The sequence below is a fragment of the Chelonia mydas genome, chromosome 1, assembly GCF_015237465.2.
Source record: "Chelonia mydas isolate rCheMyd1 chromosome 1, rCheMyd1.pri.v2, whole genome shotgun sequence".
Classification (NCBI taxonomy): Eukaryota; Metazoa; Chordata; order Testudines; family Cheloniidae; genus Chelonia; species Chelonia mydas.
This window is the reverse complement of record NC_057849.1, coordinates 256,114,412-256,138,334: the sequence shown is the minus strand read 5'-3', so window position 1 is coordinate 256,138,334 and position 23,923 is coordinate 256,114,412. Positions and strand designations below refer to the sequence as shown.

The window sequence follows — 23,923 nt, the reverse complement described above, 5'->3', positions numbered from 1 at the left end:
GTGAGGTGCAGAGGAGCAGGAAGAGGAGGGAACGGAGCCAACCCCAGCTGCTGAGCTCTTTTTGCTTCCCCTCCTTTGCTGTGAAAATGGAGTCAGGTGGCTGCGGGAAGTGGTAGGAAGCTGTGCCTGCAACTGGCCGCTGTACCCCAGGAGGTGGGAAGGTGGAGCGGGCAGACAATGAGAGGGGTACTCCCCCAGCACAGCTGAAATTCGCAAGAGGCCTGAAACCTCTCTGTCATCTCCAGGCTGGCTCCTGCCCTGGATGAAAGCCTGTTGCTCACAGAAAAAGCAAGAAAGCCATAGGATGGATCTGCTCGATGCTTAATGGGTTACTCCTGGGGGAATTCTGCACCACTGCTCAAAGCAGGATTTCGCAGAAATTAACGTGTGTGCAGAATTTCCTTTCCCCCACAGAAATGGGCTGCGGAGCTGCTAGCCACCATTAGGGGATGCTGGACACAGCAGAGCCCAGCTTGCATATAGATGACACTGCCAGGGGTGGGGAGGGGGGAAAGGAGAGGGACCTAGAGGGTTCCTGACACCTGCAGTTCCCAGCATGCCCTGAGGGAAGGAGAGGGGGGCACATAGGAAACTCCATGCAAGCCTGGGAGTGAGCGTCAGGCTGTTTCTCCCTCTGGATCCCTGGGCTCCTGGGGGGAGGGCATGCAGATATCTGGGCCAGGGGGGCTCTGCAGCTGGGCTCTGGGGGAAGAGGGGGTGGGTATCTGGGCCATGAGGGCCCCATGGCTGGGCTCTGGGGAGGAAAAGGGGGCAGAGAAACAGGAACTGGGTGGTCGTAGGGGTTTCTTTAACTCTCTTCTCCTGGGGGAAATTTTGTGCGTGTCTGTATTGTTACAGCCATACTTGCTGACAGGTATTTTGAAATAAATTACCAAAGCAGTTGAAACTGGTGTGATTATGTAGTCCTATTCTGACAAATAAAACTTGCAGAATTTTAAAATGTGCACAAAAAAAGTTTTAATTTTTTTGGTGCAGAATCCTCCCAGGAGTTATAGGTCCCTCCAACCACTGACCTGTGTACTGGGGGCGGTGTGTCTATGCTACAGGGATGGAGCGGCTGCCATGTGCGTGCTACGATTGCTCCTTATTGGTTGGAATACATCAGCCCTGAGTGCGTCACACTTTGTGTAGCAGTTCCCGCAACTGGATGAGCTAGCAAAGCCCCTCTTTCAGGTACGGGCTGTCCCGAGGTGAACAGGGGTTGGGGACCCATTGCCCTGAGTGAAGGAACTATATCAGACCTACCCTTTTACAGCCATTCCCTCAAAGGGTTGCAAGGCCTGATTAAGAGAGGAGGGGCTTCTAGCCCTATAGACGTTTATGGGGCCTTGGGCTATCACTACATAACGTTCATTGTTTAAAAGGACACTGCTAGCCAACAATATTATTACAGACATGACAGAAATCCTGGCTCACAGTTGCCAGAAATCATCCATGGGATTATGCCTACACCGCACTGGACTCCGTTGGGTGAAATATATCCGACTTGCTCAGTGGGGTGCATGAACTCCCTCTGTTGGCTGAGCTAGAGTGGTTGCTCCTTTAAGTCACTGGGTAGAATATTGCGTCTGCATTCAAAGGTTCGGGTGTTAAAACTCCCAAGCGGTCCACGGTTACTCAGGAATGGCAGAGGTGTGCCAAAGCCGGAGGCAGCACCCTCTTTGCCTCTTTTCCATGGGTTCCTGACCATGTGGGCTGAAATAAAGGCAGCTACAAACACCATCTGGTTTCCCTTCATACTTTGTAAATTTTTTATTATTATTTTTATCATCTCCTTTTAAAGTATCCCTTTAAGGGTGAAATGAAATCCAACCATTTACAGAGAAAATGATTTCAGAATGTACATTTGATTCATCCTTACAAAAATTAATTGTTACTGGTGTTTATAAATTACAGGGTTGTTGGGTTTTTTGGCAAGTCCACGCATTCCTTTGCCAAAAGAGGGCGCTCCGGGCAACACCACAAGTCAGTTCCCTGGGTACCATCAGTCCCATGGGAATGCCAGTGCATTGCTCCATGGAGGATACTGCTTGATCATTCCTGCAGGAATGAGAATGGACAGTGGTTTGAATTCTCAGTTTGGCTTTTGGCCTTTAATTCCTCCTTTCTATACCATTGGTTGCAGCTCTGATATTCCCAGTGTATGTGTACTCTCCTCCCTTTTCTTGGCATTTGGGGGTAAAACCCCTCCCATTTTTTTCCAGCCCACATTTATACTCCTCTATTTTCACATTAAGGGTGAGCTCCTCCAACTTCTCAGAGAGACTGAAGGTTGGTTTTTTTGGTTGTTTTTTTTTTGAGCTCTGAACACAAAGACTAAGGGATTTGGGGTCCCTTCCCCTTCTGCCCCCTCCTCCCCAGTTTTAGGTCTGTAAATCCAGGATGACCTTTCCCTTGCCCACTGCCTTCCTAACCAGTGTTTACTAACAGGACCAGGAATGCCCAGCTCCAGGCTCCTCACAGTGCAGATCTGCAGCAGCCATGAAAGTTAATGAAGAAAGGGGGTGACAAAGGGACATAAGGTGGGATGGTTCCAGGGTGTGAGAAGAAGCTACGGTCTCAGGAGGATACCTTGCTTGAGGATAACTGGGGAAAATGCTGCTCTGAGCTCCCCCAGCCTTGCCACATTAATGGGATGAATCAGAGCTTCTTCATTTGCCCACGCTCAGCGTATAAATGATATGTTGCGGTGTGTCCCCCGGTTGGAGGCAAACAGGAGTTCTAGGGAATACCTCAGCCCCAGGGACATACTGCAAATATTGGAGGAAAGAACACTAAGTAGAGAACTGTGATGTTTTCCTTTTCATAATAAACACAGAGCCATAAAAACAATCCCATCCTTTGTCTCTTGTTCCCTTAGGGATATCATATTCAATCTGGCTCTGAGTATCACCAAGGTTTACCACGAGCTCCACTGATGGGATAGGGAGAAGCACCTTCAAGCCAGTCTGTCCCGTAAGGGGGACCCACCTGCTCCAACACCATGTCCTCATCCTCGCTTATAAATAACCTGGAAATAGCCCACCTCTCAGGATTTAATGTGGATAGATGGGAGGAGAGAGCCTTGAAAACTACAAAGGAGCAGGGGACATTAACACAACAGACTGAAACAGACACACAGCAGAGTGTAAGCCCCAGAAATTGCAGAGGCTGCCTTATCCGTGGTTCAAATTAAGAAGGGTAGTGAGGGGTTAAAGGTGAAAAGACACTTAACCATATGCGAAGAAGCAGCTGTCAAAGAAGAGTTTGTTTGCAAAGGAGGAAGTGAGCTGTACTACTCATTCTCAGTTATGATTGCTGCAACAAATAGCACATAACCCAGCTGTGATCTCTTCCTAGCCCTTCCCTCTTGTCATTAACCATGCCCCAGATATATTCCATTGCAGCATCTTCAGTGCCAGATCAAGACACGATCAAATTGGTATTGCTCATACCAGTGGTTTGTGGGAATGAGGGCTCTGGACCAATCCTTATCATCACACCCATTTCTCCCTTGCCACAATTTGAGACCCTGCACTTTTGTGTTGTTCCTTGTTCAAGCTTAATCTCTGTCTTCCTCCTACAGGCACCCATCCAGCCATCTGATCAAATTACATATGTAACCTCTGCTTCCCATTCCTTCAGGGCCTGGCTGGGGCGGACTGCTGGCCTGAGAAATCAACCAGCAAGAGCTAGTTCCCCAAAATCCCACCCGGCAGCCTGCAAGGGACGATGGAAGTGGAAGATGATAAATCCACAAGAGGTCAATTTCTCTAAACCCAATCGGGAGAGGATTAGCCACGCAAGGTAAATACCATAAATATAAACTGGTTTGGCTTTAAACTGAACAATTACAAAAATAATTCATATGAAGAGTAAAACTGAACACGTTTCTCCTGAAAGTCCCTCAACACAGAAGCCTGTTTCAAGTTTCATTTCAAACTAACTAGTGAGGAGGGGGACTCTGGAACAGAGAGCCCTCTCGGAGTCCCCAGAGGAGCTCAATTCGTACCCAGCTATAGTGGGATCTGTTCCTCATGCCTGGCGGGCAGGGGAGGGGCTGCTAGAGAAGAGGGAAATGAAAGCAAGAGAAGGAAGAGGGCCAGTGAGGAAGTAAGGGAGGGAAGGGGAACGAGCAGACTATATCTCTGTGCTGGATCAGGCCTAGCTACTGCAGCGATGGGTGCATTAGAAATTCACAACAGGCAACTGCAAAACCCCAGGCAAGGCAAGCACACCCTGCAGTGTAATGCAAACCCCAGAGAGCGGAAGAGGGGTGGGGGCAAATGGGGAAAAGGTGCTCTGCCAGGGGAGGTGGTACAGTACTGTGGATGTATTGTGGTCGGCTTGGTCCCACATCGCTTCCTATCCAGAAAGATTGCTGGCATTAACTGGATGTCCTAAATCCACCCCAGACTAGTGGCTAGGACTGTGCTGCAAGGAAGGGACTCAAGTTCTAGCTATATGGTGCCTGCCATCAAGGTAGCTGAGCACCTCCCAGCATTATGGAGTTTGCAGACAAAGATATATAGCGTGTGTCTCTCTCCCCTCCAGTCAGCAGGGACTGGACTTTGGGTTGTTTTGTTGTTCCTGTGGAAAGGCGGAGTCAAAGCAGAGGGTCTGAGGGCAGGTTCTGGGCTCTCACTATTTCTTCAAGAATGAAAGAAAATGAGCAATGTGTGGGCCCCTGCATACCTCTCTGCAATATCCTGCACCAGGCCCTTGTACTGATGCATGGTGCTCTCCCTCTGCCTCCACCTGGGCCTGTAGTACTGCCCAGCTGTGCTATACCCACTGCTGCAAAGGCCTTCTCCCCTAACATATGCCCCTCCTTTTGCAATCACCTTCCAGTTCTTGTAAGTCACGAGAGTTCCTTCACCATAGTCATGAACTCTCTGTTGCCGATGGGCCTGTAGACCTTGCCCTGTGAGGTACCACCCCTCGGCCTGAACCACGCCTCCTTCGCACCCTAGCTGATGGGTCATGCCTCTGATGCTCAGCCACAGCTTTCTCCCAGGGGCGAGGATGGAAAGTTCCCCTTCTCCTATTCCACGTGCCAGCCTTGAATGATCTCATGGAGCAGACTGTAGTGGGTGATGGTAGCAGCTGGGTATAAAGCAAACTGATGCTTAGCCTCTTTCGAGCAGGTGTCATGGGACTAGGAGTGAGATAGGATTAAACATAGCTCAGATCTGTCAAGAACCAAGGGGTTCCAATTTTGGTGCGTTATGTCATTCTATCTACTTTGGACCCACAGCTGCTTGAAAAAAGGAATTCAGTTAGTTCAAAGTGCTACAGGAATAGATACCAAGGTGATAAGAACCTTAGAAATACTTATAGGATCAGGAGGAAGCCACGACCTGAGAACTGAGCCCCAGGACCTGTCACTTTCCCCCAGACAGATGGAGGAGGGAGCACACAGGGAAAAGAGAGTAGCAGAAATGGGAATCCAGGCAAAAAACCCAAGGGTGGTGAGCTCTGATGGTCAGGGTGATTTACACTCCCATTGGCAAAGAAAGCCCCCTCTCTCTTCAGCACGGCTGGCCTGGCTGGCGGGGGATCGTTCCTTATAGGGAACATTCCCTTTTCTCCCCCATGTTTATTCCAAACAAGAGGGTGTGGAATCATGCTTCCATCATTTCTCTCTTTAGCGTACTCTCTCAGCTGGAAGAATAACATAGGTTCCCACTGTACTTCACCCCGCTACATGCTACAGAGCGGGCTCCACACACACTACAGAGCCATTTGCTCAAACTAGGAGAGGGGGAAGGTGGCTGTCGCCCCAAAGAACCAAGACAGCCGAGGAAAGAAGCAAGCCCCGTCATTAAAAACCCAGTGCAGGGACAACAGGGATGGAGAGCTTAGCTCGCTGGCTGCGATTGGTTCGGCTCCTAAATCCAGTACTGTCACTTCCCCTCCTCACTGCATGACTCTCCACACAGTCCAGACAAGGAGTCCGGCTCATGCATCCTCCCAGCCACAAGGCGGCAGCGTTCCAGAAGTAATCCCCCAGCTAATTCTCCCTGTCCCTGGGGTGGGTGCTGTGCCTGGATGCAGTCTGTATCCCACTGGCCCCAACACCCACGCTAGGCTCTAGGGGGTTGCGATTTCCCCTTCCCCTCCCTTTTACTCCAGGGAGAAGAGGATTAACCAGCACTTGTGTTGTATTCTTATACTGGGGAGGGAGGCTCCCTGCCACAGATACTGCCAGGGAGTACTCCCTAAGGTTGTCCCTATTCTTACCCCCCTATCCAGAGCTGGTTCTGTACAGGCCCATTTATGGAGCACTGGCACGCTGAGCCTACAGCTTCCTGGCCTCCCCCTATACCCAGCAGGCTTGTAGAGGGTTCCCTGAATATCCTTAACCCCTAAGTAGATAGCAGAGCTTCTGAATCCTGCCACGCTCCTACCTCTCTCTCACACACACATGCACTCTGCCACACACCTGCCAAATCCATGCACATTAACACTCGTGCACACACTAATCCACACACTTGTGAACACAACACACAATCAACCTAGTGAAGACCCCTGCAGCTTGCTCCCCTGATGAAAGCAGGTTGCCGGGACACAGCCTGAGGCTTTGTGGGCAGAGCTAAGGTGTGGGGTGCAGAGCGACAGTGAGGTGGGGGTAGGGAAGGAGTACAAGCACTTGTGTTCCACCCCTCTTCTCTTATCTGCAAGCTCCAGGACTGGCAGCACGTCAGACAAAGAGTGGAGCCCATGAGAGACGCATTGACATGGGGTTGGTAGGGAGAGGCTGTATTTTAAAGACTACCGAGGTAAAAAAATAAATGCCTATAGAGATGCTTTTGCATATGTACACACAAACTCACATGAACACACGTGACACACACATCCACTCACATGCACATGATCATACATTCGCCCGCCCACTCACATGCTCATTGACAAGTCCAGATGCACATGTGCATGCAACCTGTTCCACCGTGGGGGCAGCTGCTCCCTCCATCCACCCTTATGTAGGAAAATCTGCCCCCTGGATAAGATCTCCCCACCCTGCAGGCAAGGTTGAAGGGGTGTGCCACAGCCTTTTTGCCTTCTACAGGGCCAGTTCCCATTTCCTCTTCTTCCCTCTGGCCCTCATTAGCATGACTGGGAATCCCACCCCAAGTCTCACTCCCGGAAGGGCAGAGAATGCAGAGAAACTACGCACCTTGGCTGGAAACAAAATGAAAAAGGAAAATAAAAGACACACCTCACTTTTCCCCTTTGCTCTAACGTTCCCATTTCCCATGCAAGTCCCACTCCTGTCACCCAGCCCCTTCTGCCCTCCGGTAGGGATTCTCCAGCAGGTAGTGGAACCGCTGGTAGTTCTTTAGCAGGTACTTTGGGGCATACATTTGTTCCTTAGGGTCAGCAGGGGGGTACTCCTGGGTGTTGCCGTCGAACCAGCCACCAGTCCGGATCAGTTCCCGGATGTAGTTGAGGTCCCGCTTGTCCTCATAGTCGCCCCAGCGGGGGAAATCCCCGTTCTGGGCTGACACCAGTTTGAAGTAGATACCCTCTGGGGTGAAGCACCAGGAGCAGTGCCAGCCAGCAAAATGGAGGGGGCTGCCCAGTGACCACTGCACCAGGATGTGGCCCGTGCTGTTCTCGTACTGCCGGAAGCCGGGCATGGTGTAGTACTCTCTGCGGCGGAGGCGGATCCCGTCCGTGGCATAGACAGCATGCAACATCCCCACTGTGCAGCCAGAAACCACCTCTAGAGTGCCGGGCTGCTTCCAGAAGAAGCCATAGAGGGACTTGCGCATGTGGAAGGCGAAAGGCTCTGTCCAGCCATCGTAGAGCTTGAGGAACAGCACGCCGTCGCGGGCCGGGATCTCATCCGCGTCATCGATGATGAAGACATCATCCAGGCGCAGGTTGCGTAGGCGGGAGGTGCCGTCCCGTGTCAGGAAGGTGCGCAGGTAGTCATCGGCAATCCAGCCGTCCTGGCGCCCGCCGGGAGGGAAATGGTCAAGGAAGACGTAGAGCACCTTGTGGCGGATGTAGTCGAAGGAGCCATTGAGGAGCATCTCACGGAACTTTAGCGGGCGCGGCTCGCCATAAGCCGTGAAGTTCGACTCGCAGACTATGAAGGCATCCACTACATCACCCAGCTCATGGAAACGGGCGTCCAGGAGGTCGAACTCATGGTTGATGTTGATGGCATTGATGACCCGCCGGGGTACCTCACGTGGTGCCAGCCGATCCTTGGTGGGCAGGTTTGAGTACTGGACCACAGTGGGCACCCCACAGCTAGGGCCATGCCAGCCAGGCAGGCACACGCACTCCACCCACTTGCGCCGCTTTGTGCCGCTGGTGCTCAGCGGCTTGCGAGCTGGGTGCCCCGAAGCAGCGCCATCTTCTCTTTCGTCCGTTCGGCCCGCTGGTGGCTTCTCCAACATCCTGGTGCCTGGCTTGAAGCAGACGCCGCCAGCTTTAGTATGGACAAAATATTCTGAGGTGTCTTCCTGCAGTACAAACTCAGCTTTGTGCAGCTCCTCACTGGCCCTGCTGGGTGGCAGGGGCTGAAGCAGGGGTGAATGGGAGTACAGCGGCGTACGGAGAAACTCCGGCCCTCCTGGCTCAGGGCTGACCTGCGGAGTGACAGGCGCATTGTTCCAAAAGAAGCTGTAGACAAGGTTGGGGCTAAGCGAAGCCAGCTCCCGGGGAAAAGTGACGTAAGAGAGGGCCTTGAGGAAGTGCAGGAAGGAGATGAGGCAGAGACCAGCCATGCACAGAGTCAGAAAGAGCTTGTGGCGTCTCATCTTCATCCTGAGGAAAAGCCAAAGAGAAAAGTAACATTCAGTTATTAGTTGGCTGCAAAAGGTTCCTGGACCACTGAGGAAAAGAGTGTTGTGTGAAGCCTAGGATATAACCAGAGCGAGGTCCAAACTCAGAGAGAATAGGCTCCAGCTGGAATCTTTCCCTCAAATCTAATCCAAACCAATTCCCTCCCTCCCATTCTCACCAGGCCTGCCACCTTTGCTGAGTTCCCTCTTGGATTTCAGAAAATCTGACCTCTCCAGGCCTGGGCACTATCTTTAGACCTGATATATTCTAGAACATGCCATTAGTGTCCAGGTAAGGGGATGGGAAGCATAGAATTCTGGGAACCTCTGATCCAGTGAAGTCTCCAAGCTCAGCAGATTTAATTAGAGCAGATGGCAAGGTGGGGAAAAAATACAGAGAGCTCACTCATATGGTATATCACCAAAAGGTTAGGGGACTGCTGGAAGGGGGAGCTAGAGAGTGGCTGGGATGAGGGGCAAGGAGAATAGAAGGTTGAGGCTGAAAAGAAGACGTGATTGGAGTGGAGTGTATGGGAGAAGGGGCCATAAAACGTTTAGCTAATGATCTCAATTTCTGGGGTATGGGAGATACCTGAATCCCCAAAACCATTTGGAGGATCATCCACAACATATGTCCTAAAGAAATCCTCTCACTCCCAGGAAAAGCTACTCAATGCTGAGCAGGGAGAGTCTCAAAAATTAATCTGGCCTCACCTTTTCTCTCCCGTCCACCTAAAGTCCATTGGGCTACTGGACTGTTACTCAACTGCTTTGCCTTCCATCCCCTACGTGTTAGGGGCTGAACATGTTGCCTCTGGACCAAGGTGTCATAAATATAAAGGCTAACCACCTTTAAATCCCTCCTGGCCAGAGGAAAAACCCTTTCACCTATGAAGGGTTAAGAAGCTAAGATAACCTCGCTGGCACCTGACCAAAATGACCAATGAGGAGACAAGATACTTTCAAAGCTGGAGGGGGGCGGAAAAACAAAGGGTCCTCTCTGAGTGTGTGATGCTTTTGCTGGGACCAGAGCAGGAATGCAGGTCAGAACTCCTGTAAAGAGTTAGTAAGCAATCTGGTTAGATATGCGTTAGATTCTGTTTTGTTTAAATGGCTGATAAAATAAGTTGTGCTGAATGGAATGTATATTCCTGTTTTTGTGGGACAGGAGAGCTGTTGTCAGATGGGAAAGTAGCAAGGAGCAAAATCCAGACAAAAGATATGAGCTCCCACCTCTCCTCCGTCCCTACCCCACCATTCCACACAGGAAAAGGCATTCACTCTTGCGAGGGCCTGGTCTACACTGTGTGTGGGGGAAATCGATCTAAGTTATGCAACTTCAGCTACGTGAATAACGTAGCTGAAGTCGATGTACTTAGATCTACTTACCGTGGTGTCTTCACTGTGGTAAGTTGATAGCTGATGCTCCCCCATCCACTCCAGCTGCGCCTCTCGCCCTGGTGGAGTACCAGAGTCGACGGGAGAGCGCTCACCAGTCGATTTATCGCGCCTAGACTAGACTAGACATGATAAATCGAACTGCGCTGGATCAATCACTGCCCATTGATCCAGCCGGTAACGTAGACATGCCCTAGGTGTGGAAGAGGACGTATATCCTATCCCCAAGGGTCAGCAGGTTTTGGGGGGGCTGGGAACATGGGCCAGGAGCAGACCACCTGCCATCATGATAAAGGGACTGGACCCCTCGTTACAGCATGAAATTCTACGCAAAAGCACATTCCCCACTAGATGAACACCAGGGTGGGACTGGGGGTGGAGGAGGGATCGCCTCTACCTCTGAAACTCAGGCTCTAAGGAAAACAAAACCAAACCATCTACAAAAACTTCAGCTCACACAAAGGTGAACAGACAAGCTGGAGCATTACTGTAAACTGCCACAAGCACATCAGCTTGCTGCTCCACGGTTTACACTGGCTCCTCCTTGAAATACTGAGTGCAATTAAATCTCTGTGTCTAAGCAGTGAAAGCCCTACCTGAGACCACACGTGAGAGAGCACCTCTTCCTCTGCCACAGCTACATGAACCAGTGAGACTCAACCAATCGTGCAGAAGACTGCCCTAGACTATGGAAGGCACTTCTGCTAGAGGCAAGAAGGAGCACTGATCTTACTGCAGTCAGGGTCAAATGCAAAGTCCAGAGTTCCACTACTACGGCAACGAGGAACACAAAATACGTAGACTGAAGCTGAGGCGGAAGGAAGGAAGGAGAGGAGGGCATGCACCTTGGCTGGAATAAAAGTTTTAGGTGGCTATTTCATTGACTGTGTTATCTTATATGTCAATGTTTAAATGGATCTGGACCCTTTATGGTCCCTCAGAGCAGACAGCTGTCTTATTCCATATATTTAGGTGGATTCCCCCCAGCCCCTACCCCTCAGAGCCTATATCAAGCAAGCCCTATGGGGTTTTCAGGAGCCCCCCAAGACTTCAAATCCCCCATTCCTAACGGTACATCTTCAGTCTCCAAGAATGATCCTGGGATACTCCTTGAGTATTCACACCTCAAACAGTTGTGACTGGCACCATGTTCGCTACCATTCTCAAAGCTCACAGAGCAGTTCAGAATTTTCATCCATCTGTCCCACATGTGCTGGGCAAGGCAGTTAAAGAGCCTGGTGTATTTATTAAGGGCCTCACAAGGCTGTGAAGCAGATATGAGCAGACACTGTATCACTGCATAGTAAAACCATGCGAAGACAAAAAGAAGTGCAGTTATTTTGCCTCACAGGACAAAGAGTATCTGCATCAAGATGCCAGCTTATTAAGGTCCCAGGGGTTGTCAGGGAAAGAAGAAGGGCGCTGATCCAGTTTGTTAATGTTTGTGAAGCATTCAGTTGATCATTAACTTCAAAGATCTTTGAGGCGGAATGATTTACGGCCATGCACAAATATCATTACAGACACAGGAAGCTTGAGCGGGGGGAGGGTGTGCAGGATTAAGAACACTTCAGAAGACAGAAGTGTTAAGACAGAAATCATCATATCATATTGCCCTTATAGAAATCCCTGGTATGCCCAAATCTTGAATACTGCGTGCACATGTGGTCGCCCCATCTCAAAAAAAAAAAAAATTGGAATCGGGGAAGGTTCAGAAAAGGGCAACAAAAATTATTAGGGGTATGGAACGGCTTCTGTATGAGGAGAGATTAATAAGACTGGGACTTTTCAGCTTGGAAAAGAGACGACTAAGGGGGTATATGACAGAGATCTATAAAATCATGACTGGTGTGGGGAAAGTAAGTAAGGAAGTGTTATTTACTCCTTCTCATAACACAAGAGCTAGGGGTCACCAAATGAAAGTAATAGGCAGCAGGTTTAAAACAAACAAAAGGAAGTATTTTTTCACACAACGCACAGTCAACCTGTGGAACTCCTTGCCAGAGGATTTTGTGAAGGCCAAGACTGTAACAGAGTTAAAAAAAAGAAGTAGATAAATTCATGGAGGATAGGTCCATCAATGGCTATTAGCCAGGATGGGCAGGGATGGTGTCCCTAGCTTCTGTTTACTAGAAGCTGGAAATGGGTGACAAGGAATGGATCACTTGATGATTACCTCTTCTGTTCATTTCCTCTGGGGCACCTGGCATTGGCCACTGGCAGAAGACAGGATATTGGGCTAGATGGACCTTTGGTCTGACCAAATATGGCTGTTCTTACGTTCTTAAGAGTTCCCAAATCTGACACAATTGTCCTGATTCTGCTCTCGCTTGCACTGGTTTGACACCCGTAGAATTCCATTGGGCCAAATCCTCAGCTAGTGTAAATCAGCCTAGCTCATGGAGTTTGACCCCATTAGCACCAGTGAAATTCCTCCTGCTGTATTGTCAATGCTTGTGATTTTATTGCGATTCTCCAATATTTGGTGTATTTCTTAGAGCTTCAGCTCATGGAGCCCTGGAACCCACAAGAATCTCATTTTTTTAAAAAAATAAAAGTTAAGTTTCTAGACCTCAGGTATTTGTTTTGTTTTGTTTTTTTGGGAGGGGGGAGGGAAGAGAGGAAACTGGCAAACCGGAACCCTAGAAGCTCAAAACCAGAAGAAATCCCCCCACTCCCAAATTATTATTTTTAATACCTCATGATTTTCTGGGCCTGACATGATTTATACAGCTCCTGGCTGACATTGGTGCAAGAAGAGAATCAGGCTGACAGTATCCCACATGAGGGGTTAATTACGCAAGGCTTGAAAAATGTACCCAACATCCACTAGCCCAGTGGTTTTCAACCTTTTTTCATTTCCTGACCCCTAAAAAATTTCCAAGAGTGGTGTGGACCCCTTTGGAAATCTTAGACATAGTCTGCAGGCCCCCAGGGGTCCATGGACCACAGGTTGAAAACCACTGACCTGGCCCAAGGACTTAGCCTGCTCCTCAGGCTCAAATGCACTGATTTCCCAAGCCACAGACCCGCCTGTCCAATCTCCTACTGGCCAGGCAACTCCCACTGCCTGGGCCCAAAGAGCCCATTCTCCTGCTGGATGAACTGTGTGTCACCAATTAATGCTAACCCCCCACCCCCACACACAAATAAATCAATGCTGCACCAATAGGTCAGTGCTGGGAATCCCCAGCCCTCTGCTCAAAAAAATCCATGTATACTTGCCTCATGCACAGAGCTCTCTGCTGAGGTGGGGGCAGGTTGCCAGAAATGGAGGAGCGGATTAAGGAGCAGGGCGGTCCCAGCCTGCCTGAATACCTGTGCATGCCAACTCAGTAGGGGGGCCCTGCTCACACCAGCACACCAAGCAGAAGGCACTGTATGGGTGTGTGGATGGGTGGGGCACACTTCTGACCTCTGCTGAAGGGGTGTTGGTAGTAGTAGGCCCTGCCCCCACACAGAGCCCTCTGCTGGGGTGGTGGAGATCTCCAGGGCCTAGGGTTGCCAGGCGTCCGGTTTTCAACTGGAACAACCAGTTGAAAAGGGACTCTGGTGGCTCCAGTCAGCACCACCGACTGGGTCATTAAAAGTCTGGTCGGTGGCGCAGCAGGGCTAAGGCAGGCGCCCTGCCTGCCCTGGCTCTGTGCAGCTCCCAGAAGTGGCAACATGTCCCCGCAGCCCCTAGGCGCAGGGGCCAGGGAGGCTCCGTGCACCGGCCCCTCCCCAAGCATCGGCTCCACAGCTCCCATTGGCCGGGAACCACAAGGATGGCACTTGCAGGCAAGGGCAGCATGCTGGTCACCCCTGCATCTAGGGGGCCACAGGGACATTCTGGCTGCTTCTGGGAGCTGCCTGAGGTCAGTGCCGCCCAGACCCTGCACCCCAACCTCCTGCCCCAGCCCTGAGCCCCCTCCTTGAACCCGCACCCCAACCCCCCTCCCATACCTCAACCCCCTGCCCCAGCCCTGAGCCCTGTCCCATACCCAAACTCCATCCCAGAGTCCGCACCCCTCACACCTTCCTTCGCTCTGAACCCCTCGGCTCCAGCCCGGAGCTCCCGCCTGCATCCCAAACCCCTCACTCCCGGCACCACCCTAGAGCCCACATCCCCAGCTGGAGCCCTTGCCCCGGCCTGGTGAAAGTGAGTGAGGGTGGGGGAGAGTGAATGATGGGGCGGGGGGGGGGGGGGGGGGGATGGAGTGACCAAGAGGCGGGGCTTCAGGGAAGGGGTGGGGCAGGGCCTGGGCCTCGGCCTCGGGGAAGGGGCGGGACAGGAGCAGGGCAAGGGTGTTCAGTTTTGTGCAATTAGAAAGTTGACAGCCCTACCAGGGCCCCCTGCTCTAGAGAGTGGCACCCCCATCAGGCCACCCTATGGCCAACAGTACCAGAGTCCCATTCTCTCTCTCCTCCCATCAGTGGAGGCACTGGAGTGGTCTTATAGGAAGCCATTCTGCTTTGCTCATTTGGAAGGTTTCCTTTAGGGCTAGATGTTTTTAAAATAAAAACATAGGTACTATAGCAGTGGATGGGACATAGCCAAGAAACATACCTACTTGTCCTGGATGAGTAGATTTTTCAAGCCCTGTAATTATGGAGTGACAGGGTGATAGGCTTATGCATGGAATGAGGAGGGTTATTCAGAGCCTTTCATCTATAAGACACCAGTTAAACTCTGGCTCTAGGTCTGGGAGAAAAGTGAGCCTTTGGCTTCTAGGTTACTGGCTCCAGTCTAGCCCCAGGTCAGTAGGACCTACAGTTAGGAAGGAACTTGCCCTACAGGTAGATCAAACTACATAATAATGCAGTACAAGGTCTCTGTGGAAGCACAAGACTACACCTCCTCCTGGTCAGTATCAAAGGCAGAATACTGAATTAGATGGACCTTTGGCATAATCCCTGTGGCAATTCCTAGGTTCTTATCCAGCTGCTGTTGGTTGGTCTGTGTGATGCTTGTTATGAATTTCATTCCAGTTCCTACTGGGTAAGTACTCCCACCACAACTGGCCTGCCTGGTGGTAGGCTCAGCAAACAGACCAAGGTTTGAATAGCTCATGGAAACTAGCTGACCTTCCCGGATACAGGCTTTCAGAAATTAAAGTGTATTTTGCTCCCTAAAATTGCATACTTGAATTTCCTCTCCAGCTCTCCTATGTCCGCAAGTCTCAGCCAATGTACTCCGATTTTGACCTGTAACACGCACTGCTATTCCAGTCCTGAGACCTCCCATAGCTCTGCCAGGACACACAGCCACTGCCAACAGCTTTGTTAGCCCAATCTTAACCTGCAGTACCCTCTTCTCTTCCAGCCCTGACATTTCCTGCAAGACAATTTTTCCTGCTCATCTTTGCCTTTTGTTGGGACCCTGGTGCTGAGAACTGTCAAACTCATTTCCCGAAACATCCCTAAAGGAGGCAAATTGAGAAGTGCAGATATGCCAGTATGAAAACCCCTCCCCCAAATCAACTCCATCCTCACATACCAGGGATTCCTCTGACTGGGAGTGGAGAAGCCTCTTTGCCCTTGGTGGGCTGAGACCAAAAATGTCTGTGCTCTTTTCCTTTCCCTTTCCTCAGGTCAGCTTTGAAGTGTGAGATACACCTCGGAATTGCAGCTAAGGCCACAGGTCATAAGGTGAGGAGGACATTTCTCCCCACCCTTCCTATTCAAAACACCTTGTGCATGGTAGAAATTTGAAAGGGAAATACCTAATAATCTACTAGGGACAGGTTCTCAGGTTCCTGCACAGAACACCAGCGAGCTGCTCCTCACAAAGCAGTGATCAGTTACCAGGGACACTGGAACACAGAGCCTCCTCTCCCCTGACAATTTTTTGGAAGTGAACTTTACTCAGTAGGGACTGGCAATGGCACCCAGCAAACAAAGAACACAGCTGGTTAAACCAGGTAGAAAGGTTACATTTGTTCTGAAAGTTAGGTGGGGAGAGAGGTGTGAGTAACTACTTGAGACATTACAGCAGCATCTCCCAGCCCATCCTCCAATCCCCAGCAGCAGAACTAAGGGTTTGTTTTCTTTTAAGAGGGGGCCTCAAGGATGTTTCCATGCCTGAGGTCCCAGGGATATGCCTGTACCTACAGCCAGCCTCCTCTGCAGTAACGAACAGCTGGGAGTGTGGTGCACCTGCAACGTCCCCAGTTGCTTGCTACATTTTACTGTGCCCTGGGAAATATCAAATGATCAGTTGATTTATGTCATCCTGGAATCACATCCTGGATCACAAGGAAGAAAAATGCACAAAGTTTGTGGGCTGGCAATTCACCAGATTTTGCTCCAGAGGTCACTGGGAAGAGGAGGCAGAGCATGCAGCCAGGTGTATGATACCCCTAATCTTGGCACCAACAGCCCTAGTGCACATCCACTCACCCACATGTCCCCCAGACACTTAAACAGCAGCTCACAAACTGGAACAAGTTCAGAGGCTTTGCCCAGAATCTATTCCATGGAGCACAGAAATCCAGTTCAGCATTTTCTTCCCCGTCCTGGGCAGGCTAAATGTTGAGTCCATACCAGGTGGACACAAATCTAGAACAGGTTCTCCTCCTCTCAGGCACTGCACCCAGAGTCCATTCAGGGGACAAAGAGAGAATAATGGCATTTGCACACAAAGGGTCTCAAAGCACTTTCAAACCCTGAATAAACTGTGCCCCAAAAAATATCTTTTTAAGTAGACAGGGAATATAAAAGGGATCTCTTCAGAGCAACTGAAAGGAAGCCATCACTAGGGTGGACAACTACAGTTTGATAGGCCATGGCAGCACTACACACTATTTTAGAACAGGAAGTGAAGAATACACTATCAAATTGAAATTGCAGGGGAAAAAATGTAAGGAAACGGAATGTAATTGTCCCAGTACAAACTTATTCAGGACACTATATTCAACACTCTTGCTCTTATGAAAAATGCCATGATATCTTTAATGACTATGTGTGGCTAGGACCCTAGCAGGGACATTCTGGGGGGGGATCATAGTACAAGGCTGCACACAGATTCTGATCAGGTTCCCCTTCATTCAGGGACTGAATTGAAAGTCCATCCATGACTCTCCTGGCTGGTGACAATAAGCAAAGAGCAACTGTTTTCCACTGCTAATGGAAACTATCAAAGCCTCCTTCAAGGCAACAAACCTCATGTCATTCATCCTCCCTGCAACTTTGACACCTCTGACCTCAAAGTGCCACTGACTCACTACCAACATGAGACACCTGGAGCAGACAGTGCAGCATTCAACTATCTGATTTTCCCTAGTTACAATGAACACCATCACCAGGATGTCACAAGAAATCAGCACCTGGGTGAAAAATAACTGTCTTATATTGATCATAGGCAAGCCTGAGGTGATGCTGTCTGGAAGGGGAGAAACTCTTCGAAGATGCTGTCCTCCCCGTCCACTGAAGGCAGCTGCCTTCCGTTTGTCAAACTAGTGAGAGCATGGGGTTCTGTTCATCACCAAGCCCAGACAACCAAGTAGTTGCAGTGGTGACAAAATGCCTTCTTCCACCTGCATCTTACTAGGAAACTCCACTCCTCCCTCCTGGACGAGGATCTGACCACGGCGACATGTGTTGGTCTCCTCCAGACTAGATTACTGTATCTTGCTGTATATCGGGACTAAGATGGATGCAATGGAGAGACTCCATCTTGTATACAATATGTCTGCCCGCCTTCCTCAATGGGATGAGCTTCTGTGAGCACATCACCTCTGTATTCTAGCCGCTCCACCGTCTCCCAGTTGGTTTCTATTGTCTTTTTAAAAAAGTCTTGGCCATGATCTTCAAAGTCATGAGTGGGTCAGGAGTCAGCTACTTTAGCAACCACCTCCCCATCCAGGATCCAGCAAGATAGTTGTATTACTCTGGGACAATGCAGCTCCCAACACCCAGTGCAAAACACTGGAGATAAAGCAGTCTTGGTAGAACTGGAGGTTGAGGGGCTGTGGAATGATCTTCTAGAGGTCATCAGTCTAACCCTGAGTGTGACCAACTTCAGCGTTCATTACAAGTCCCTTCTCTTTGATAACTACACTTAATCTTATAACTAGGTTAAAACTAATAATAGTGATATTAGTATTATGTAATTCTCCAAGCAGATTGTCTTTTAAACCAGGGCTGTAGAAGAGCAGAAAACTCAATACAAATCCATTGGGGACCTTGCTATGCAGATTTAATTTACCTGGGAAGCATTTAGACACCACAGTGATACATTGATGGGTGCTATGGAAAACCTTAAAATGGATTTTAAAGCCCCACTGGAATCAAAGTAAGGTTCTTCTCTTTATTTGTCATGTACTAAGATAAGGAAAGGCCCCCTTTTGTGTTTGAAAGTGGCACAAAGCAAGTTGGTCATAACTATTTCTCAGTTTTCATGCTCCCTTATTGCCAATATGAGACCTTCCCAACCTCTCAGACAAATCCCCCATCCACAATAGCTTTCCCCTTACAGATAGTGGAAGTGTGGATTAGACATAAAGTCTGGGTCTTAATTGGCAGAGAGAAACGTATAAGACATAGGTGTAAGCAGATCCACTGTGCCCCTGTATAACTCCTCACCTCTCCCCAAACAAACCTTAGTTTTCTTGCTTGGTTCTCTCTGATCATCCAAGAGGAAGAAGCCAGTACTCTAATTCCATCTTCCCACAGCCTTCCCCAGTCCCACCTTCTGCCTCTCCCTCTACCAACACCTGAAGTCCTAGAAAAAAAGAGTCTGAATGACCATCTGGAATGGGCTCCCCCAACCCAAGTCACTGTCTGCTCATGACATCCGGTTCCCATGAGGATGGTTATTATGCCACAGAAAAGGCCGACATCACATGCAGAAAAAAGCAAGCAAACTCAAAGACACCTGGCCCCAGTTTCCAATGAAAAATTATTATTATAGTTACTTATTATGTGTTTTCCGTAGTGGTTAAAGTAGATCACCAAAGGAGGAGAAGCTTGCCACTTTGTTTTTATTTTGGGACAAGTGCTGGCAGGACGTAGTGAAGTTCCACTGTATCCTGCTGGGTGATGAGAGAAGGCACAGAAGAGAATGGGGACAACTGAATAAAGGTAGCTGAAAGGAGTCCACAGCCCCAAACAGGCCCCAAAGCCGCCCAAAGTGTGCGTGCATGTAGGTGTGCTGCATAGGGAAACAGCTGATGTGCTCCTAACCACCCTCAAGGGGTTGCGGGGGGAATGGGCAGGCCCATTTCTTTCCCCCGGATTCTGGCTAGGAAAGTGAGGCAGCATCTCCTTTCCTCCCCTCCAGGGGAGGGAGGGCTGAAGGTGGCAGACTTTCCCTCCTCCCCACCACATCTGCAGGGAACAAGGTACCAGCAAGGAGAAGGATCATCCTGTGGACCAGGAGTGAAGCAGATAGGTGACTCCCATCTTGGATGACACCCCGACCATTGTGCGCTGGTGCTGCTCCATGGGCTCAGAGTCCCAAGTCATAAAACCCAGACACCAACTGCTCCTGGTGCTCTCACTTCAGATTCTCTCGCCGGATGAGTCCTCATTTCCAGGGGTGTTGGAAAAATTTGTATAGTGGGGGGGTGCTAAGAGCCACTGAACCAAACTGTAAACCCTGGATATGATGGAAACCACTTCAAGAGCCAGGGGGTGCGATAGCACCCCTAGTTCCAGCCCCTATGCTCACTTCCCTAGCCAGTAAAGAGGCAGGAGGAGGGGGAGCTCACTGACTTCCCAGGACCTGTCCTTCTGCTGTTAGCAGAGGAAGGGGAGCAGCACTTCTACACACTCCCACTGACTTTAACGCCAGTATTCTGGGACTACACACAGTATGCTAGGCAGTGTTCAAACACCTCTCTGAAGACCTTACAGTCTGACATGATAAGCCACATACAAAGGGTGCAGAAGCGGGGCAAGATATACAAGGAGAAGAGATACCTTGTGTCTTTAAAACAAAGACATTGTGTTCATATGTGGCTGCTGATTTAGGGTGCTTCCATTTTGGGATGTCCAACTTGAGATACTGTGAAGGTATCAAGGACGCCATTCCTCTGGGGTCAGAGGCTTGCAGCTGGCTGATTAGCCACACCTCCTGCACCTGAGAGAGAACTGGATCTTAATTAGCTGACCCTTATAAAAGAGGGCAGTAGAAAGGGGTGGGGGGATTGCAACCTCCTTCAGAAAGCTGAGGTGCCAGGGGCCATGCTCATGGACCACTACTAGGACTAGAGCTACTGCAGAGAAGGATTGCTCCAGAAACCAAACAGACAGGAGGGAGACTGTGTGAAGTCCTTGATTGCTGAGGCTCTGAGGAAAGAGCCAGGAAATTTTGGTTACTGATGTGAGGAACAGACTTGGGGAAGGGACTACTTGGCCTGCACAGATTGAGAGAAGAGCCTGCAAGATTTTGATCTTCTTATTACGAAGCCTTAAAATAAAACAACTAACCCTGCTGGAAACCACTTCCCTTCCTTCCTTGAGAAAGCTCAGGCAGAACTAACCTAAGGAGTCAGCTGACTCAGCAAGAACAAAACCTGGGTTTTGACAGTTCCCAATTCTTTTACAGCTACCTAGGGCCTGATTTTCAGAGATGCTGAGCACCCACAACTCCAGTTGAGGTCCATGTGAGCTACAGGTGCTTTGAAAAATCAGCACAAGGGATCACAAGTTGGACACACACTAACTGAGGTACTCAAAATCAGAGGCCATTTTTGAAGATCATGGGCTAAATAAACATCACCGATTCTCAAATGGCCCTAATGTTAGCTAGCAAACTTCTTGTGGGCATCCTGGAGGAAGTGGGTCTCAAGGTGGGATGTGGAAGAGAAAAGGGCAGTGGCTTTACAGGGCCGTTCAGGGATGGCGTTCCAGGCAGAAGGTGCTGCATGGAAGAAGGCAAAACACTGATTCTGAGTGAAGCAGAGAAATGGACAGTTGAGAGTGGTATAGTAGGCAGAGCAAAGGGGTTGTTGGATGACTCAGTGAGAAACAGGGATGGATATGTCGTAAAGGCTCTCAGTGCCATAGAGAGTCCAAAAGGTACTGGTAATCATTTGGATCTACTGTAAATCTCCGGTACTTCCAGTGGCCTAGGTGGATGGCCATTTGGAAGTCTTCATCCTGTAAGAGTCAAGAGGCCACAAACCAGTCCTGAGCCTGAAGCAATGGAATAATGGAGGCAAGAGTTCCCATCCTGACTCAAAGCACCTCTATGTATTTGTTCAGTCTCCTCTGGCCTAGGCTAGGACAAAGGCCCCTTGTCTCCTTCAGGATAAGGACATATCAAGAGCAGAAACCTCTTGCTTTGCTCTCCTGAGGAATCTCTTCCATCGCTCCTACTTGGAGCAAGAAGGCCATTTTGTTCTATAATGGCTCTTGTGAGAAGGATCCTTGAAGAGGGACAGGGAAGCGGGGAGGGTAAGGGGTAAGGAAAGGAATAGGATAGCGTAACCATGGGTGGTGATGTCTGGTATGTTCACGGCATACATATTGGGAAGTTAAATAAAAACATAAATACTTTTGCTGGAAAGTTGTAGCGTAACACTACTTTATTACTTAGAATTCGGAATAACATACAAGAACCCCAAAACCAGAGAGACACAAGGCAGGATGCTCCCTAAAGTAGAGAGGCACAACTCACCCCACCTTACTCTTGGCTGACTCTCTGCACACCCACTCCGATTGCACGTTTCCCTATAAAGCCTCATAGCCTGCGAGCAGGACCAGGAAAATCTTTATGATTTAAAGTGACAGCTTGAAATCTGTACACAGTTTTCAATATACCAGTGTCTAGCACCCATTTGTCATTGTAATCTCTGACCATGCCCAGTGGGAGGGGCAAGGTGATTCCCAAAGGTTAGCTCTGAGATGGTTTTAGCATGGCTCTCAACACCACCATTAAATCTGCTGCCTCTGAGAGGGAGCCTGGGGCGGGATGGAGGAGGAGGGTGACATGTACCTCCTGATATAACAGGGCTACTTTCTGGATGGCTATTCCAGTTGACAACTGTGGGAATAAGATGGTTGTCTTTGTCTTTGCAGGGACTGGTACCAGATGTGCTTGTGGTACGGCACCGGAGTGTAGATCTTTAAAAGCCTAGCATTGCCCTTGAATCCTGGAGGGAACAGAACACCTTGTCCATTCAGCTGCTGAAGAGCTTTATGTCCTCAAAGGGTAGGTCCTCCATTGTTGCCTGGACTTCTATTAGAATCCCAGATGCCTGTAATCAGGAGGACCAGTGCATTGTGACTGCCATAGTCATGGATCGAGTGGTGATATCAGACTTGTCCATTGCTACCTGTAGCCCTGTTTTCACTTTCATCTCCCCCCTCCCACCCCAGATCCTATCTCTTAGGTCCTTCCTGCAGTCCTGGAGGAACCTTATAGGAAGGGGTCACCCTCTCCCACATCAAAAAACTGTGTTCCTCAAACAGGTCCTGCTTCTATGGTGCAGAATTGGACAGAGGCTGGTGAGTAAGACTTTGGCCCAAAAAGGTCCAGTGTTTTGGGGTTATCATCTTTTGGAGTCCCCTTAGTAGCCCTGGTCTTATCCTGGACTGCAGATACTACAAGTGACCGCAGTGTCGGGTGCACATAAAAATTAGAAGCCCTTGGGCTTGATAGCACTGTTCTACTCACTTTGAAGCAGTCAGGAACGAGGCTGGGGTGTGCCATGGTCCAATATGCCTCATTGATCAGTAGGGCAATTCTTGTTAGCACTGAGGATGTTGAGACGCTTGTGCATATTTTTCTTGGCTCACTGCTGTCTCCCAGTCCAAGGTTTCAGCTGTTCTTGAAAGCAGGTCTTGGGAGGCTCTGAAGTCACCGATAGCCAGTGTTGGGATCAAGACAATGGCCTCATCCAGAGAGGAGGAGGAGCCTGTAGGTGGGGAGGAGAATTTCCAGAGTCGCCTCTGCTCCCTCACAAGGGTGCTCATCTGATTCTGGTGTGGGGGGCTACTAGGCATGGATTCCAATGGTGATATAAACCACCTTCCTTTCCCTGGCACCTGCCATGGGGCTCCACTCTGAGATCGGTAGGAAGGTGGGCCCAGTAGGTCCAGTAAGTCCACTATGGTAAATTATACAGGTATTGGTTAGATTGTGGCTGGCCCATCCACTGCCAGTCACCTATAGGACCCAGTACAGGGCACCTCCAGACCTCCCCTTACATACCATTCTGGTCTAATGGAGAGGATTCCCTGCTTGCAGTTGGGAAGAAGGACTGGCTTGAAGATGGCGAGGAGAAGTTCATCTCCAGGAATAGGGGTACCACTAGTTGTGGGTTTGGGGCTGATCTTGCCAGTGCCGGTGTTGGTTCTGGTGCCAAAAGGAGGGGTGAAAGCAGCTCCTCAAAGTTGTATCTTGGTATGGGGAAGGATTTAATGGTTGGCACTGGTACCAGGGCTGGTCTTAGTATCAACACTGGTGCTGGCACTGTGGTCTCCCAAGCCTCTTTCGCAGCCAGTGCCTTGCTCCTGTCCTTTGACTACGAGGATTTGGAGGACTTGCCTTTGGAAAATTGCTTCAGGCCCTCCTTGTGGGGTATGCACACTGCACACTCTGAACTGTGTTCATGCGCAGTGGGGGTCTGTCGCTCAGTGCTTGAAGGGGATAGCGCATGTGCCAGGTCTCCTTGCTCCAGAGTCAGACCAATGCACTCAGCACAGTGGCTCTGTACCACTGTTACCTGGGTGATTGGCACCCAGGATCCTGGCGCCAATACCAGCAGTCTTGTCACCCTTTCAGATTTCTTCCTCCT

The 23,923-nt window shown here is 49.8% G+C and overlaps 1 protein-coding gene across 6 annotated transcripts in view; it reads right to left on the bottom strand.

Moving 5' to 3' along the window:
- Positions 1-1,748: 1,748 nt before the first annotated feature.
- MGAT3 (beta-1,4-mannosyl-glycoprotein 4-beta-N-acetylglucosaminyltransferase) overlaps positions 1,749-23,923 on the bottom strand; it is a 36,202-nt gene continuing 14,027 nt past the window's right edge. For 3 of the 6 annotated variants that reach the window (XM_037881972.2, XM_037882016.2, XM_027822564.3), the window contains exon 2: positions 1,749-8,781. In XM_037881972.2, coding sequence (XP_037737900.1) covers positions 7,275-8,781 — 1,507 coding nt within the window. In that variant the 3' untranslated portion in view covers positions 1,749-7,274. Of the gene's footprint in view, positions 8,782-10,792; positions 11,109-18,777; positions 18,800-20,099; positions 20,260-23,923 lie in introns of those variants that run through there. The other 3 variants (XM_037881997.2, XM_037881979.2, XM_037882009.2) reach the window with 3 other exon arrangements.